Source organism: Drosophila arizonae, chromosome 5 (assembly GCF_054131065.1).
Source record: "Drosophila arizonae isolate 15081-1271.41 chromosome 5, UAZ_ARI_1.0, whole genome shotgun sequence".
Classification (NCBI taxonomy): domain Eukaryota; kingdom Metazoa; phylum Arthropoda; class Insecta; order Diptera; family Drosophilidae; genus Drosophila; species Drosophila arizonae.
Window position 1 is genome coordinate 22,214,713 of NC_142925.1, and position 16,752 is coordinate 22,231,464.

Sequence of the window (16,752 nt, forward strand, 5' to 3'; positions counted from 1 at the left end):
CATTATATTTCAACAATTCTGAGAGCGTAGCCAAAATTAAAATGTCAACGCTTGTGGAGCCTCGAGTAAAAAAACACGGCGCGTGTAGGAAGTTGCGCTTATTAATCTGCAAGAATCTGAGCATCCATTTGGCTCATCCCATTGGAATGGCATTCATACTGCTGTTTCCAATATTCACATTCATGTATACTCAGCTCGATCAGATCATCAATATTCACACCGCAATCAATATTGATGAAAGGAAATTTGGGTCCATAGACATAATGCAGGTGAATGTATCGTAGGTATTTGAGCGTTGCGCGTCTGCTCGATCGTCCGATTCGTTTAATTTCCTTCCCTAGTTCAATATTCTATTCACCACGCAACAAAGTCCTTAATGATGTCATTACGGACGTGGCCGCGAGTTTGGGCACGGAAGTTATTGAGTCTTATTTATACGCATCTGATTTGGATAAAGCACTACACGATAAAGATGGCTTTGTGGGCATTGAGTTCGAGGATAATCTTATAAATATTGTTGAATTACCATTGGAGTTCAACATCGCATTGCGATTTCCGTTGCATTTCCGATCGAATAAAACCTTGATAAGAAGTTGGCAGCCTAACTTGTTCTTGAAAACTTTTGAGTCTGCCGAGAGCTCCCCCTATGATTACGAGGGCTATCTGGTTGTGCAGGCGAAACTATATGAGGCGTTGCTGCAGAGAAAGAACTATTCGCTCCTTGTTCCCCAAATAAGCGTGCGGGCCTTTCCCGAACAGATGTACATGGATTTTTCATATTTGACTCCTTTATACAGTCACCTCACCACATACTTTACCTTTATTTATATGGCTCCCTGCTTGATTATTGGTCAGGTAAGTTAAACGAAAATCTCCATTGTATTAGAATTCCATCAAGAGCGTAGTTAGCGGAATTCAATCGAGATAAATATTATTTAAGCCATACTCTTAAATGCTAATACTCAGGACCATCGACTCATAGTATTCGGCCTTTGCTATTAACAACAATCTTTAATTTCTAGTCGATAATCTAGTGTCCAGAACGTTCATTATATTTACATACTTTCTTCTATATCGAACTTCATTAGCCTGTGCAAAAGTCTAGATCTAGATTAAATTCCATTTGCAACTCTCTGGCGTCTACATCGGATGATACTTAGCTTAGATGGGTTCCAGATTTATACGAACATCTGCCTGTGATTCTTGGCCAAAATGGGAAGGATGCTGAAAATGCCGAATACTTCCTGATCATAATTTCGAATAGTGTCTAATGCATTCCATTTTTTGGCGTCCTTTACAGCAAATCGTTTCAGAGAAGCAGAGGCACTTGAGGGAGGTAATGCGCATAATGGGTCTGCCTGTTACGCTGAACTGGCTATCGTGGTTTATAGTGGCCTATTTACTATATTTTGTACCGACGATCGTTGTTGTTTGCGTCATGAAGTGGTGCATGTGTCCGGCCTCCAATTTTCTAGTGTTGCTGTTAATCTTCATTGTTTACATATTAACATTGGTGTGCTTCACGTTTATGATCACCGCCTTTGTGACCAGCACCCTCATGTCGATGACCTCGTTATTCCTGACGCAGCTCCTTAGTTACCTACCATTTCTGATGTTGGGACCCCGCCACCAAAACTCCATGGCAATAATTGTCTCTCTGTTCATGAACAGCGCCATGCCCAGCATATTCTATCAGATTCACAGTTTCGAGATGCGGGGCACGGGTCTGCAGTGGAAGAATATGTTTAAGTACAGCCATCCCGATGACGAGGTGACCATCGGCACCACATTGATGGTCATGCTGTTCACGAACGTATTCCGAATCCTAATCGGCCTGTATGTGGATCAATTGAATCCTGGCGAATTTGGTGTGGCCAAAAAATGGTATTACCCTTGCCAAAAGTCGTTCTGGTGCCCATGGAGACGGTATGGCCCCCGATTTCAAGATGAAGAGCAAGTATTTCACCCATCCGTATCAGGCAAATCGGAAATCTTTGATACCGAAACGTTTCGCAATAAAAAAGTCATCTTGGAGGCACACAACTTATCCAAGTCGTACGGCAACAACGAGGTGGTGCACGACTTTAGCATGAAATTCTTTGAGAACGAGATCACTGTGATGCTCGGCCACAATGGATCGGGCAAGACGACAGCGTTCATGATGCTGGCAGGCATCACAGCGCCCACATCCGGCATAGTGACCTTGGAAGGCCTTGACATGCCCACGGCCAGACAAATGGGCCAATATTCGCTCAGCATTTGTCCCCAACACAATATCCTGTTCGATGAGCTGAGCGCCTATTGGCATATTGTATTTTATAGCCGCTTGAAGGGATTCGAGCAGGCCGAAGCGGAAGCGGAGGCCGAAAAGTACCTGGCCATCATGAATCTGTTGGATAAGTCGACCATAAGAGTCGAATATCTCACCACTGGCATGAGGCGCAAGCTCTCCGTGTGCTGCGCTCTGTGCGGCAATACCAAGGTGAGTGGCCCAATGATGAGATCCAAGGATCTTCACGGCTTACTCCATATATACCAGGTGGTGCTGTGTGATGAGCCAACCGCTTGCCTCGACCCTTGCGCCCGCCGTGATGTCTGGAACATGTTGCGCATGGAAAAGACTGGCCGCTGCATACTGATGGTCACGCATTTCATGGAGGCCGCCGAAGTCTTAGCCGATCGCATCGCCATCATGCGCGACGGGCACGTGTACTGTTACGGCACTGGAGAGAAAATTATTAGTAGTCTGGGTCCCGGATATCGTCTGGTAAGTCCGGCATGCTACGCCACTAGCTACTTCCAACACGAATCTACTTCCCGGATCTACATCCAGGTGTGTGTGGCCGATGAAAACTGCAATGCGGATGAGGTCACCGATTTCCTTAAGGATAACATTCCAAATGTTGAACTGGAAAACATTGTCGGTTCGGAGCTAACGTATCGTCTGCCAGTTCAGCATGTGCACAAATTCACGAATCTTTTCAAGGCCTTGGAGAGTCAGATGGACACATTGAAGCTCTCCAGTTTTGGGGTTAGTGCACCCACATTGCGTGAGACATTCCTGAAGATAAGTGGTCATACGGTTGAGCGACGTAGCAAACTAGGTGAACGGGATAGCGAGGATTGTAAGTGACCCTAGAAGGGGACTGCATCTGGATGTATGTAGCTATTTATATATATTTTGATCTAGCGTGGGTGACCAAGCCCATGGCGAACCGGGAGTTGAAGCGCTCGAAGAAAAATCTGAATGACTGGCATGCACTGTTGTTTAAGAAGTGTCGACATACTCGCAACCATGCGATACTATACACCTTAATTATCCTGATGCCGTTGATAGAACTATTGCTATTTACAGTTATGGATTTAGTTTACCAACAAGACTTCCTGGTGGAGTTGGATCCCACCGACTTGTCGGGCTATAAGAACCCAATCGTCCTTAAGGAGATGCTAGTGCCAGCTGACGAAGATCCCCATGATTATTATTTGATCAATAACAGAAAGATTGCCGTGGCGTATGAAAATATAGCCATGGATGCCGGCGCCACAGTGATTTCAGTGGTGCAGGAAACCCTCTCGCAATATATATTGAACAATACTAGGCTGGACGAGGAAGGCTTCACAGAAACCTATGTGGCAGCAGCAACATTTGACGACACGATCAGGATGTGGTTCAATCGACGGATGAATCATGGAGCTGGTCTCTCACATGGCCTAATCTATAGAGCCGTCGCATATGCCATGGCCAGCATGGAAATCAGGATCGTTAATAAGCCTCGTGCCGATTCGGATATGTCAGTTCTACTTACACACAGCGATCGTCTGGCGCGCACTGATTCCAATTGCCTCTGTGCCTATCTGTGCTTTGCGGTCTCGGCATTCGTTCTGCTGCCCGTCTACGAGAAGACATCGCACTTGAGGCATGTCCAGATAATGAACGGCATTAGCCTGTGGAGCTACTGGCTGGCGAGCTTTGTGTGGGACTTGTGCATATTTATGCTGATTATAACAACGGTGCTTCTCTCACTATACCGTCATCCAGCAGATACCCTATGCTGGATATCCCTATTTCTGTTGCTATTCGGCATCTCCGCACTGATCTTCACCTACCTTCTATCGTTTCTCTTCAAGGACCCGGGCCGCGGAATGGCCTACGTGCTGCTTTTCTATTGCACTATTGGTAATTAACGGAATTTTTTCATGCATGACAATTTCGTTAATAGTTAATTGCTTTAAATCTTATTTATTAATTTGGTGTCCAAATTTTCTACCTTTAATTGATTCTATGCATCAAAATAAGTTAGGAGCATAGTTATATGTACTATGTGAATTGAAGAATTTTTAGCTTCCCTCAAATCTCAACATTTTGGACTTGAGCTTTTCAAATCAATCTTTCGTAGCTCCTTCAAAGGAACCTCGGTGAACTTTTATTATTTGTTTGCCTGAAAATCTTAGAAAGAGAACAATATAAATATTTCAATTTTTAATTTTCTACAAATTACCCGATTATGCTAAGGCCAACCGATTTTGATCTGGAGTCACTAATAGGTTTGCACTCTACTCTATTCTAGTGTTCTTGGCCGCCTTTCTCATCCCGCTGAGAAATAATGGTGTCTATAAGCATTTTCACAATCTGCTCATGATCCTGCCACTGTATTCCTTGTATGGGGCCGTACTATTCTTATTAACCAACAGCAGCGCAAATACCAATTGCCATGAGGTGGAACGGAACTCCTTTTGCGAATTGCACAACAGGTGCTGTGGTAAGGTTGACTCCAACTTAGTTGAATGCAAAAAGCATGAAACTATATCGTGAATATATCGGAGCTTTGTAATCTGTGCATCTTTCGATACTTTCAGATGTAGCCTCGCTGGATATATACAATTTCCTCGTCTGCCTGATCATAAGCCCAATAATATTTTTCATACTTCTGATGATGGCATCGAGAGCGCTGCCCCTGCGATATGCGATCAAGTTTGGTTTGGTTGCGTTTGCCACAAATAAAAGACAATTCAACATCCTCCACTTGAACTACTTTGCAGGTGTCGTTCCAGGGAGTGCTCGCTGCGGGACAACGATGATAATGTGTACCGTGCCCGCATGGATATCGACTTCTTGGTCAAAAATGAGGAAGAGCTGAAGGCCTGCAGTCTAGTCTGCCGTCGCATCACTAAGAAGTACCGGCGCTATGTGGCTGTCAACTGCGTGTCCCTGCAGGTCAATCCGTAAGTGCTTATAGCAGATCTTCTAGCTCACAGACGAAGATTGAAGATGGTAACGGCTAATTATGCACCTCTTGCAGATACGAATGCTTCGGCTTGCTGGGACCGAACGGTGCAGGCAAGACGAGCACTCTGGGCATGGTCGCTGGCATCAAAATCATTTCCGATGGCGACATCTACGTAAAGGGGGTCAACATTAAGAAGTTGACCAAACAGGGTCTATTGAACATCGGCTTCTGTCCGCAGAAGAACATCTTGTTGAACTATATGACCGGCAGGGACATGTTGAAATTCACCGGCCTGAGCTGTGGCATTAAGAAGGACTTCATTCCGGTCATTATCGGTAAATTGGCCGAACGCTTTGTGCTCACCAAGAGCCTCGATCTGAAGATCAGGCACTACAGTGTGGGCACCAAAAGGAAACTGAATATCGCCATGGCTGTGCTGGCCCACGCTCTTGTCTGCCTCGACGAGCCCACCACCGGCGTGGATATCAGTGCCCAGGAGGAGATTTGGGTGGTGCTCAGCGACATGCGCGAAAGGGGCAGAGCCCTGCTGCTTACCTCGCACAACATGCAGGAGTGCGAGAAGGTATGCTCCTGCTTGGCCATCATGGTCAATGGAAGCCTGCAGTGCTACGGCTCGGTGCAACAGATAAAGCATTACTACGATAAGGGCATCACTATCCGGATTCAAGTGGCCACCGAATTGGAAATGTTGTTAGGGTGAGCGATGGTAGCAGTATAAGCACCACTGATCCTGATCCTGACTCTGATCACACTTTTAGATCTGACGACTCTTCTTCGCACGAATCGGAAGTGGAAATCGAAAAAGAAGGTAGGCTACGAAAATGGGCCACCTTTGAAACATAGCATATTGATGAAATTCTGCATTATTCTTTTCAGCTAGTGAATCGACCATGAATTCTGGTATGTAGACGGTCAGAGTCTTAATGACCGATGGTAGGGTATTGTCTGAACACATATCTGTCCTTCAATTTTCAATTTCCAGAGGCTAGGTGGATGTCTAAAATGACGGTGTTGTCCACTGGAGATGATGTCAATACGAAAGGGACACAGACTAATATAAAAAAACGAAAGAAAGCGCCTATAACTGCGCCCATATCGACGGAAGATTCGACGATTAATGTAAAAAAATCAACCTCAACGCTTATTAGACAAAAATCATCCTCCCTATTTTCGAGAAGCTGGGCATATGATTCGCACATCAGTACGAATGACTTAACTGAATATGTTCAATTGATCCGAAATGTCGAAGCGAAATTCAAGGCAGATTTTCCAGACTGCTATATCGTGTAAGAGCTGTGCACTATATACATTTATATAACTTTCTTGCCAACCATCGACTAATCCCTTACTAATTTTAGAGAGAGTTACGCGTATCGTGGCTACGTGGTTATCGTAATACCCGACAAAGACGTCAAATGGTCCACAATATTCAGATACGTTGAACAGAAGCGGAATTCATTGCAAATCAAGCATTATTCGATTAGTGAGACATCGCTCGAGGATATCTTTATCGATTTCGCGAAGCAGCAGGATTCGGAATAAATTGATCAATCAACCAAAATTTATCTACTGATATAATTATGTTGTTAGCTGTTAAGCCGGAAATTTTTAAGTGAAATTAACCTTTTCGCACCTAAATACAAATTCAGTGCAGATCGTTGAACTTGCAGTCATGTACGTCTAGTGTGGAAAAAATAACTCAACTATATTTATCATTCGTGTCAGATGTGTCATGTTCTTTGTGGAATTGTATTAGAGTCGAAATGTAAGCCGCCAGCCAGCTTTGGACTCGACTTTGGACTCTCGTTTCGCATTAGCGCCGTCTCTTCTCTTACTTTATAAATATGCATGTCAACACAAAATTTCGGTACTTTGAACTCTATGGCTTCACTAAAACTTTCCACACACACACACTCACAGTCGCCGCTGTCTATTTGTGTGAGTAAACTGTCTCTTCGATTTATGGGCTAGATCAATTAGAGCTTGTCGCAGCCAATTTATAGACACACATTTCTGTTGCTGTCTCTAAACAAAACAATTGCACAGTTAACCCTGCGACCTGCCACGTCAGTCAATTGGCGTTTATATCGAACCTTGCACATATATGAACATGCGTTTCATATAGAGTAACAATATTATGAAATTGTCCATTCATGTCGAATCATAGAACACTGAATCGAACAACCTTGCTGATTGCGTAAAGTTCGCTTATCAAAATTCGCACGTATAAAGTTGATAGTGTGTATATAAACATATAAATAATAGTATGCAGCATATATAGTATTTCCATACACCTTCGATTCCAGAGCTATTATTCAATGCACTTGAACAGTTTGCAATTGCCTAAATAACTTTGGTGCATTCAGTGTAAATGCACAACAATATTTTAATAATCAGCAAATGTTGCTTCACATAAATATTTATACAAGTATTTTACTATATAAGTACAAACTTTCAATAACTTAAATTCAACTTTGTTCATTCGTTTCTTACACACGGGGGTCAATTGTATATATATATAGATGTATATGTATATGTATTGTGGTTGGTGTATAAGCATTTGGTACATTTTTAAAGATAGCACTAAAGAAACTTAAACTAACAAAAATTAAAACCCGCTAAGACCGGCTACTCCCCTGCACTAGAGACTCATGGCTGGCAGTCCCTAATGCAACGCCATAATTACTAATCCTTGAGGCTATTTCAATTTGTGGCATTCGTTACGTTCACCCACTGAATATCAGCTAGTTATTCCTACGAGGTATATAGACGTGTACTTAACACATCCTAGCTAACAATTAATATTTGTATATCTATATATATAGTTGTATGCTCTTGCAAAATGGAAGACGTAATTTGCGCCCTTAGCAGTTGATCATTTATAGTTATACGCAGGTATACAAGTAGGTCACACTGTTATGCACGTTTAGGTACGACAACTGCTGAAACAGCTGCTAGTATTTTTTGGCAAGCAATTCCCACAGTTAAGCTAATTATACTATGTCATTTAGCAATTAAAATAAATTAGATTTCGCTTATTAGATGGCCCCAGTTGCCAGTGTTAACTTTGTCAGCGCTTCGTCTGGGTTAGCATGCGCCTGCTTCGCCAGCTGTTGTCGTCGCCAGCGTCGCGAGAGAATCGGCGCAAACAAATCATAGTCCAGCTGCTTGTGGCACTTATCGAAATAGATTTGAGAGTTGTCCGCCATGTTGAAGTGAGTGAGCGTTAAGCTGGCACAGTAGCCGATTGCAATGGTGATTAAGAAGCCCAGCACACAGAACCACAGATATGATAAGCGATATAGCCAAAAGAAGTGCGGCTCTGCTCCGGACATCGTCGCCTGCACCGCTTGCGCCACTTCGGTTACATTTCTCAATTCACATCCGGTGGTGCTCAATGGCAGTGGTGTTGGGGCCGGCTTCGGTCCGCCAAAGCCAATCCAGAAGGAAAACGTAAGGCCTAGCAAGAAGCCCAGGAGTACGCCACGCTGATTCGTACGCACTGTGCACACGCCCAGGGTGAAAATGCCAAGCAGTGGCCCGCCCACAACGCCAAAGATTGTCAATGAGGCTTGCAGCACGCCACCCATCGAACCAGCGCCAAAGGCCAACAGTATGCAGAGCAGTCCGTAAATGCAGGCAATGATCTTGGTGGGCAGCGTTGACTGGGAATCGATGAGCGTACGCTTGAAGATGGTCTTGTACAGTGGCTTCAGATAGTCCTCCAGCGTAACGGCCGAGAGCGAAGTGACGGCCGAGGATACTGTCGACAAGCTCGCCGAGAAAATACCCGAAACAAAAAGTCCACAGAGTCCTGGATATTGACCTGAAGTAGGAGAAACAAAATCGTGAATTGTTTGATGAATCATTTTGCACTTGACCAAGTTACCCATTGTATCCACTGCAAAGAGTGGCATAAGCTGATCCCGCGATTTGATGCGTCCATTGAGCACAGGATCGCAGTCGCGGTAGTAATAGAAGATGGCCAATCCACTGAATATGGTGCTAAAGCTAAGCATGCCCAGAATGGGCAAATTCCACCAAAGGGCGGACTGGGCACTCTTTAAATTGTGCACACTCAGAAGCCGCTGCACCTGCGTCTGGTTGACGCCGTAGAGCGAGAGGTAAGTGACCATGCCGCCGATTAGCAATGACCACCAGGTGTGACGAACGGTCAAGTCCATTGAAAAGTCGAAGTACTGTACACGACCGCGCTCCTGGGCCACATCCCAGATGGCTCCCAATCCACCAGCTCGAATGGCCGTCACACCAATCACAGCAAAAATGGCAGCGAACATGAGGAACGACTGAAAGACATCCGTGATGAGCACAGCCTTTAGGCCGCCCAGCGTGGAATAGAAGGTGCACACGAGGCCCAGGACAAGTATGGCCGTGCCTCGCGGAATGCCCGTCACCGCCTCCAGTGCTAGAGCAGGCGCATAGAGTGCAATGCCCATATAGAGCACCATTTGCAAGGTGAATGCCATGGAAGCCGCCAGACGTGTCGCATGGCCGAAGCGTCGTTCCAGATATTCGTAGACACTTGTCGTGCGCATTCGATAGAAGACTGGCAGAAATATGTAAGCGGCAATCGGAGTGCTCAGCACATACGATATGTTTATGGCACCGAATAGGGTGCCGAACTGATACGACTCGTTGGAGACACCCATCAGTGAGATGGCGGACATAAAGCTGGCCATCAGGCTAAAGGACACCGGAAATGTGGTCATGCTCTGATCGGCCATGAGATACTCCTGTGTTGTCTTCTGCTTGCCGCCCGTATACCGGTAGTATATGCCGATCAGTGCTGATATTATTAAAATGCTCACCAACACTAGGGTATCCCATATATCAAACGTTCCAAGGGGCATTTTGATTGTGTGTATATTTATAATTATTCGGGGTTATTCAACGAATTTACAATTATTGATTTTTCACCCTGCGTTATTATTACACAGCACAGTTATTGACCTCCTTCACTGTCAATGTTTCTTGCAAATAATATGGAAAGTTTACACACACACGCATATATTATAGAAATACGAGAAAAATAACACGCGATTATAAACAAATAACCAAAAACAAAATGCGGATCAACCGCCAACACAACCACAATGCTTTGCCGTTGAATAACAACTGATTGACGAAAAGCTTTCAGCGTTGCCACCTGTTGGCGCAATTTTTTCCCTGCGCAATGTAAGCAGCTCGCAGCTGTTGCTGGCAAAACGGAGCCGACAATATCAAACACATTTTCAATTTTGCTGCGTATCAGCTGCAGAGCCACAAGACGTTTGTTTACATTTCGTAGAACAACTCTGAATTATGAAATTGTTTAGAAAATGCAAATTAAAATATTGATACATTTCTTTAATTTTTATAGATATGATAATACACAAACGTGTGTATGTATATATACACTCATGGTCAAATTAATAGGTGTGACCACTGACCAGAGTCTCTGGTCAGTGGTGTGACCCAAAGATTCTAGCATATTTTGGAATAATTACGGTATGACAACATCTATCAGCACGAAATTTTTTTTGTTAGGTATGGCCACACTATTTGATAAGAAAATAGGTAAATCCCCCCAAAAAATTTACTCGCTAAAAAGTTTTGGCTATTATACATTCTCTACCTCAAAATTGACCTGGTCACATAAATAGGTGTGTTTAACTAAACAAAAAATTATTAAAATATTAAAGTGTTTTTGAGTAAGCAAAGGTAGTATTATTATTGAATATAATTTGATTGAAGCATAAAAATTTTCATTTGCAACATTTAAATAAAATTAGATGGGTCGTGGAGTTCACTGCAGTGCTGAAGAGAGAAATCTCGTTCTCAAGCTTCGTGAAGAGGGTAAAACTTATAAATACATTGCCTCACTAATGGGACGATCGGAGAACTTCGTTACAAATGCTCTAAAACCAAAAAAAGATAAAAAGAAGCCGGGTGCCCGGAGGAAAACTACCGTAAGAGAGGATTCCCGTATAGTCACTTTGGCTAAAAGGGACCCATTTAAGTCTTCGAGAGCGATTGCCATCGAAATGGGCAATGTTGTATCGGCACGAACTATTCGTCGACGGCTATTAAGCAGGGTTCCTCTATTGCGAAAATCAAATATTCGGATGAGGCTTAATTTTGCTCAAACTCACAAGGCCTGGTGTGGTTTAGAGGGAGAGCGTAAATGGAGGAACATTCTCTGGAGTGATGAGATGAAAATAAATTTATTTGGGAATGACTCAAAATTACATGTCCGAAGACCTAAAGGCAAAGAGTTAGATCCTAGATATACAAAGAAGACGGTTAAGCACGGAGGAGGCAGCATAATGGTTTGGGGCTGCTTTTCGTGGCAAGGCGTTGGTCCGATTCATCGAATTAACGGCATCATGGATAGATTCCTGTATAAGGATATATTGAGTAGTGTTATGCTACCATATGCCGACGACAACATGCCTCTGAAATGGAAATTTCAACAGGATAACGATCCTAAACACTGCTCCCGAGTAGTTAAGGGTTGGTTGCATGAAAATAGAATTGACGTTATTGAGTGGCCAAGTCAGTCTCCAGATCTCAATCCGATTGAGAACCTTTGGGGACACCTTATAAGGAGACTTTCCAAAACTAGATGCTCCAATAAGAACCAATTATGGGAAAATATTCGGGAGGAATGGTACAACATTCCTGTGGAAATGTGCAGAAAGTTAATATCCTCTATGCCCCAAAGAATCAGCAAAGTCATTGCGAATAAAGGCGGATATACAGGGTATTAACCATACTTATCTAAATATATTCTAAATATTCTACAATATTTGAAAATTTTTCATTTTTTTTTAAATTTGCTGGGCACACCTATTAATCTGGCTAGCAAAATTTGGAGTTTTTTGTGAAGTATGCCAAAATTATGCTAAAAATTATTATTTTTTAAACTTGTTTTTTGTTGTTGTTATTCTATGATGTGTCTATTTTTAGTTACATGAAAAAATATAGACGTTATTCCCATTTAAAAAAAAAAAAAATTTCACACCTATTAATTTGACCATGAGTGTACATATATGTGTAAATATGTATGACGATTTAGCTTATACTTATAAGAAACAATATTCGCATTAGGACTTTGATTGTAGGCTGCATGTGCCCTGGTGACGCCGTTTATCGCGTCTTTTGCATTCATCGCTGCAATAGGACGCAGTGAAGCAGCAATCAAATTCTGCTTCCTGCAAACAGTGCTGACACCATCTTTTGCGCTTCACTGTCTTCAGCTCCTCCTTCATGTTCTCTAGTTCAGTCTTGCTGCGTGTCAGTTCCTCATTTAGGAACAAAACTTCTTGGAGCATCGCTTGATAGCCAACAAAAGGTTCTCTCATACCAAGCGATGGCAAAGACTGGGCTATATGCAATGACATTTCTCGAAATGCTTCCGACCTAACGATCATGGAACAGCGTCGCGTGGGCTGTATGCGTTTGGATGTTAATGGTGATATAGTTGCGGATGTTATTTTGCGTTTCTTGGCCGATGCTGGCGTGCCAGCACGTGAACGCTTAGCCGAGACATTCACATCAGCCGGCTCCATGCAATGGGGTAGTGCACGGTTAATAAGCTCTTCAGCTTCACGAGGATCCGCATAGAAGTTAAACAAATACATCGGCTGATGCAACAACATCATGTGACACCTGAGTTCACGCAGTGCCAGGTTAAACGTACGCGTGCTCTTCCACTTGGTGTTCAGCTGCGAAATGTCCGCATCTATTGGGAGTATATCCCGCGCAGACACCAAGGCACGCGAATGGGTGCCCCCGAAATATCGCACATCGTAGATATCGGTCCTCTTAGAAATCACGCGTATAACCTGTGAAGTAATGAATATATGATTACACATAGATTATATTTTGACTGCAGTTTCTACTTTAGCCGGCCAGTGAGGCGATCCACATTGCTTGGCATAGACGAGCTCGTGACGCTGCGTGCAGGGCTTGGCGAACCAGAATGGGGATCGATCCGATTCGTTTGAATAGCGATAGCAATCGGAGCAGCGGCGTATTTCACGTATATCGTGTGTAATGTCGCGCAGAAGCCATTTAGTTGCATTGTATTCCTCGCAGTTGGTGCCAAAGAAGATGCCAGTGTTATGCTGTAAGTCGAGCAGGTCAATGAGGAACTCGGACAAGTGCTTGTACTTCTTCAACTCAATATTTGTAGATATATCTGACAGGCCCAAAATGTCCTTCTGAAAGAGCACACTCTTAACAATTGTCGCATCGGGCTCGCTCCAATGCTTTGCCATATACTTCCGCACATCCTTCTTCAACCAAGTGTGGTGAGTTTGCCAGCTGTAGCCCAGCAGGCAGTTTAACTCTTCGATCGATACGTGTGGCGGATTTAACAGATCGGCCAACTTTAACAGGCGGCAAGGTGTGCACAGCTCTAGTTCGTCGGTGGCCTCATTTGGGGCCTCCTCGCTTTTGATGAATGTGCTGCGGCGTTTGCGCTGCCGAGCTGGTTTCTCACTAACAAAGAATACATCATCGGAGCTATCGGCTTCACGTTTCAGCGGATCTGGAGGGATGACATTGATGTTGCTATTGTAGTCAAGTCCGCACGAATCAGCTTGTGCTGTTGGCGTTGCTTGAGCAAGGGATGTTGGCTGCGTTTCCACCTCTTCTTCGTCGCACGAATCCTCCATATCAGACTCATTTAGTGGGAATCGATGTGGTTGTCCCTTGTCCGAGGGCACCGAGTAGTTAGGACGATGTGGATTTTTACGCTGACAGGCTGCATGAAAGCAACGATCACAGGATAGACATTTCTTTAGTGGCTCTGACCCTGGAAAGTGACACTCGAAGCAGTAGGGATCCGGTTTTAGTTCGCTAATTTTCTGAGAGAAACAAAGCGAAATACGTTTTCCTTTGGCACGCGTAGCTTTTCCCTTTGGGACTAAAATACCCTTCGTTATAGCATCTTCTACCGCTTGAGAGGCCTCATCTAAGAACAGCAAAGATATCCAAATAATATACAAACATTATGAGGCATCAGAACTTCATTTATTCTACACTTTCTACGTACCATCTGACATGGACGATAGCAAGCAGCGTTCCAATATTTTATTGGATACATATGCACCATTTTTAAGTTTGTGCATCCAATTTGGCACAGCACTTGGTGGGAAGCTGCTAACCATTTTCTTGATTACGAAAAACAAGTTTGTGGTTGCAGTGAATTCTTTCTATTTATTGTTTTTACCAAACAATAAACGTTTAGAGTTGCCAGATAACAGCATATTAGTTGCAGCTACACACACATCTGGCCACATTGGCGGCAGTCAGTGTTGCCGTTATGATATACTTTAACAGTTTATATTACAAAATTTTATTTACTTATTTTATGTATAATGGCATCCACGTCTTCATATTAAACTCTAACATTTAAAAAAATTTTAAGTTTTAAAAATCAAACATCTGGCAACGATGCATGCCAATTGAACCACCGCGTCAGTGTGGGTGAGTTTTACAGCTAGCGACCACACAGCAGCGGCAACAGCAGCAGCAGAAGCGTGTGGCCTTCGTGGAAGCTGCTAAAAATATTAATAATTGCTGCTAATCTAATAAGAGTCCACTGGTAAGCGCCTTCGATTGTAGATATATTCTTTCATTGCATCCACTGGATGCAGCGAAACGGAATACGGCCATACCTGGATAAAGTGAAATCATCATCGCCAGCGCTAGCTCACCTTGTCTCTGACGTACATAGTTGTCTAACCAGTGTTTAATCATAGCTAATTAGCGACAACGTCACACAATGCCCGCGTCAACATCTGTTATTGCCGACTTGTGCATATATCTACTGACCTGGAATGTGGGCACCCACTCGCCAAAGGACCTGTCGCTGACATCCATGTTGGAGCTAAATGGCACTACCAGCTGTCCACAGAACAAGCTGCCCGACATTTATGTGGTTGGCATGCAAGAGGTGAGCACAAATCAGGTACTGAACATCTTTCAGGATGATCCCTGGGTGCTGAAATTGGCCGGTGCGTTAAGCGAATATGAGTACGTTAAGGTAGAGTCGAAGCAGCTGCAGGGCATCCTCATTACCATGTTCGCCCAGCACAAGCACATACCGCACATGAAGGACATCGAGACAGATGAGACGCGCACCGGTTGGGGCGGGGTGTGGGGCAATAAAGGAGCCGTGAGCATACGACTTAGTCTATACGGCACGGGTGCCGTATTTGTTTGTTCCCACTTGGCAGCACATGATGCCAAGCTGAAGGAACGCATAGAGGACTACCACCAGATTGTGGACAACCACAAGTATCATGTGAAAGGCTACCCCCGCATCTTTGATCACGACTTTGTGTTCTGGCTTGGCGACCTGAACTTCCGCTTGTCGGGCGAGATGTCCGCCTGGGATATACGCAACGCTGTGGAGAATGAAAATTATGATGAGCTGCTGAAGCTAGACCAGTTGACGCTGCTCCGTGAGACGGGCAACGCGTTTAGCTTGCTGGAGGAGCAACTGCCCAAATTTGCGCCCACTTTCAAATTCCATGAAGGCGGCAACGAATACAATCTGAAGCGACGCCCGGCTTGGTGTGACCGCATATTGCATCGCGTGCAGGCGAACAGTTATCCGTCCATTATACTGAGCGCCCAACAATTGTCTTATCAGTCGAAAATGGACTATACGCTCTCCGACCACAAGCCCGTGACCGCGACTTTTAGCTATAAAATCGAAACACACAATTTGTCTTATACGGATGAGGAGCTGCATGAGATGACGCACGGGGCGGGCAGCACAATGTCAAATGTTAGTGTGTTTGGCTTTATCTTAATTGTAGTCTTTAACTCTGTATTTCACTTTTGATTTCACCTTTTGCTTCTCTTATAGCCATTTAAAGCCGAACTAGAAAGTTTTCAGTGATAAATCGAATCAAGTGTTCCCGCCCAAAGGCAGGCAAATGTGCAATCTCATATCTCGCATATCACCCTAAACCACAAGTGCAAATCAAATAATTTTACAATCGCATTACATGATATATTGTATGATGAATCTCAGTGGGGCAAAGCGCAGGCTAATCTCTCGACTGTGTAACCTCGTGACGCAATTATATACATCGCTCTATACACGCGTATAGTACAATTTTGCTACATATCATATATAATCAAATATATATAGCATGTTTAACTAATTGATGAATCTCTGTTATACTAAGCGAAGACATTGTTAAAGTTCTAAAGCTGTTGATTCAATAAAGCAATATCTATTTTTCTATAACCAACTTTTGGCTCTTCAATTTGCTGGAATGAATGTGAGTACTATCTCTAAATATATAGCAGATAACAGTTACCCAGAGCATTCAAGGCCTGTTGCTTTATTGCTATACAGCACATTAGGTAATGAATTTTAATTATATAAATAATCAGTCGTGATATGAGGTCATTTACTTTTTGTTAAGAATATGTGCATATACTCTGCGAAAGATTATTATATTACTATCAAGATTAG

General features: G+C 43.6%; 4 protein-coding genes across 6 annotated transcripts; 2 read left to right on the top strand and 2 right to left on the bottom strand.

The window, feature by feature from the left end:
• Positions 1-14: 14 nt before the first annotated feature.
• On the top strand, positions 15-6,964 carry LOC108616693 (phospholipid-transporting ATPase ABCA3). Of its 2 annotated transcripts, none has more exons than XM_018012095.2 (14): positions 15-280; positions 342-855; positions 1,301-2,482; positions 2,540-2,767; positions 2,834-3,125; positions 3,191-4,177; positions 4,569-4,760; positions 4,858-4,972; positions 5,041-5,223; positions 5,301-5,945; positions 6,008-6,057; positions 6,126-6,149; positions 6,232-6,535; positions 6,608-6,964. In XM_018012095.2, the coding sequence occupies exons 1-14, from the start codon at positions 42-44 to the stop codon at positions 6,789-6,791; spliced, it is 5,139 nt and encodes a 1,712-aa protein (XP_017867584.2). In that variant the 5' UTR covers positions 15-41; the 3' UTR covers positions 6,792-6,964. The 2 variants fall into 2 exon arrangements, with proteins under 2 accessions (XP_017867584.2, XP_089326911.1); XM_089470785.1 differs by having other exon boundaries at positions 143-284.
• A 624-nt stretch (positions 6,965-7,588) lies between these two features.
• LOC108616694 (putative sodium-dependent multivitamin transporter) lies at positions 7,589-10,389 on the bottom strand. The gene is made up of 2 exons (XM_018012096.2): positions 9,139-10,389; positions 7,589-9,075 (listed from the first exon to the last, which is right to left on the bottom strand). The coding sequence occupies exons 1-2, from the start codon at positions 10,118-10,120 to the stop codon at positions 8,288-8,290; spliced, it is 1,770 nt and encodes a 589-aa protein (XP_017867585.1). The 5' UTR covers positions 10,121-10,389; the 3' UTR covers positions 7,589-8,287.
• A 1,782-nt stretch (positions 10,390-12,171) lies between these two features.
• Positions 12,172-14,577, bottom strand: LOC108617567 (zinc finger MYND domain-containing protein 11). The gene is made up of 3 exons (XM_018013390.2): positions 14,311-14,577; positions 13,154-14,229; positions 12,172-13,096 (listed from the first exon to the last, which is right to left on the bottom strand). The coding sequence occupies exons 1-3, from the start codon at positions 14,423-14,425 to the stop codon at positions 12,356-12,358; spliced, it is 1,932 nt and encodes a 643-aa protein (XP_017868879.1). The 5' UTR covers positions 14,426-14,577; the 3' UTR covers positions 12,172-12,355.
• Positions 14,578-14,720: 143 nt separating this feature from the next.
• On the top strand, positions 14,721-16,521 carry LOC108617457 (phosphatidylinositol 4,5-bisphosphate 5-phosphatase A). 2 transcript variants are annotated; one of them, XM_089470794.1, is made up of 2 exons: positions 14,721-14,862; positions 15,020-16,521. In XM_089470794.1, the coding sequence occupies exon 2, from the start codon at positions 15,043-15,045 to the stop codon at positions 16,108-16,110; it is 1,068 nt and encodes a 355-aa protein (XP_089326920.1). In that variant the 5' UTR covers positions 14,721-14,862; positions 15,020-15,042; the 3' UTR covers positions 16,111-16,521. The 2 variants fall into 2 exon arrangements, with proteins under 2 accessions (XP_089326920.1, XP_017868751.1); XM_018013262.2 differs by having other exon boundaries at positions 14,742-16,053; positions 16,135-16,521.
• Positions 16,522-16,752: the final 231 nt, after the last annotated feature.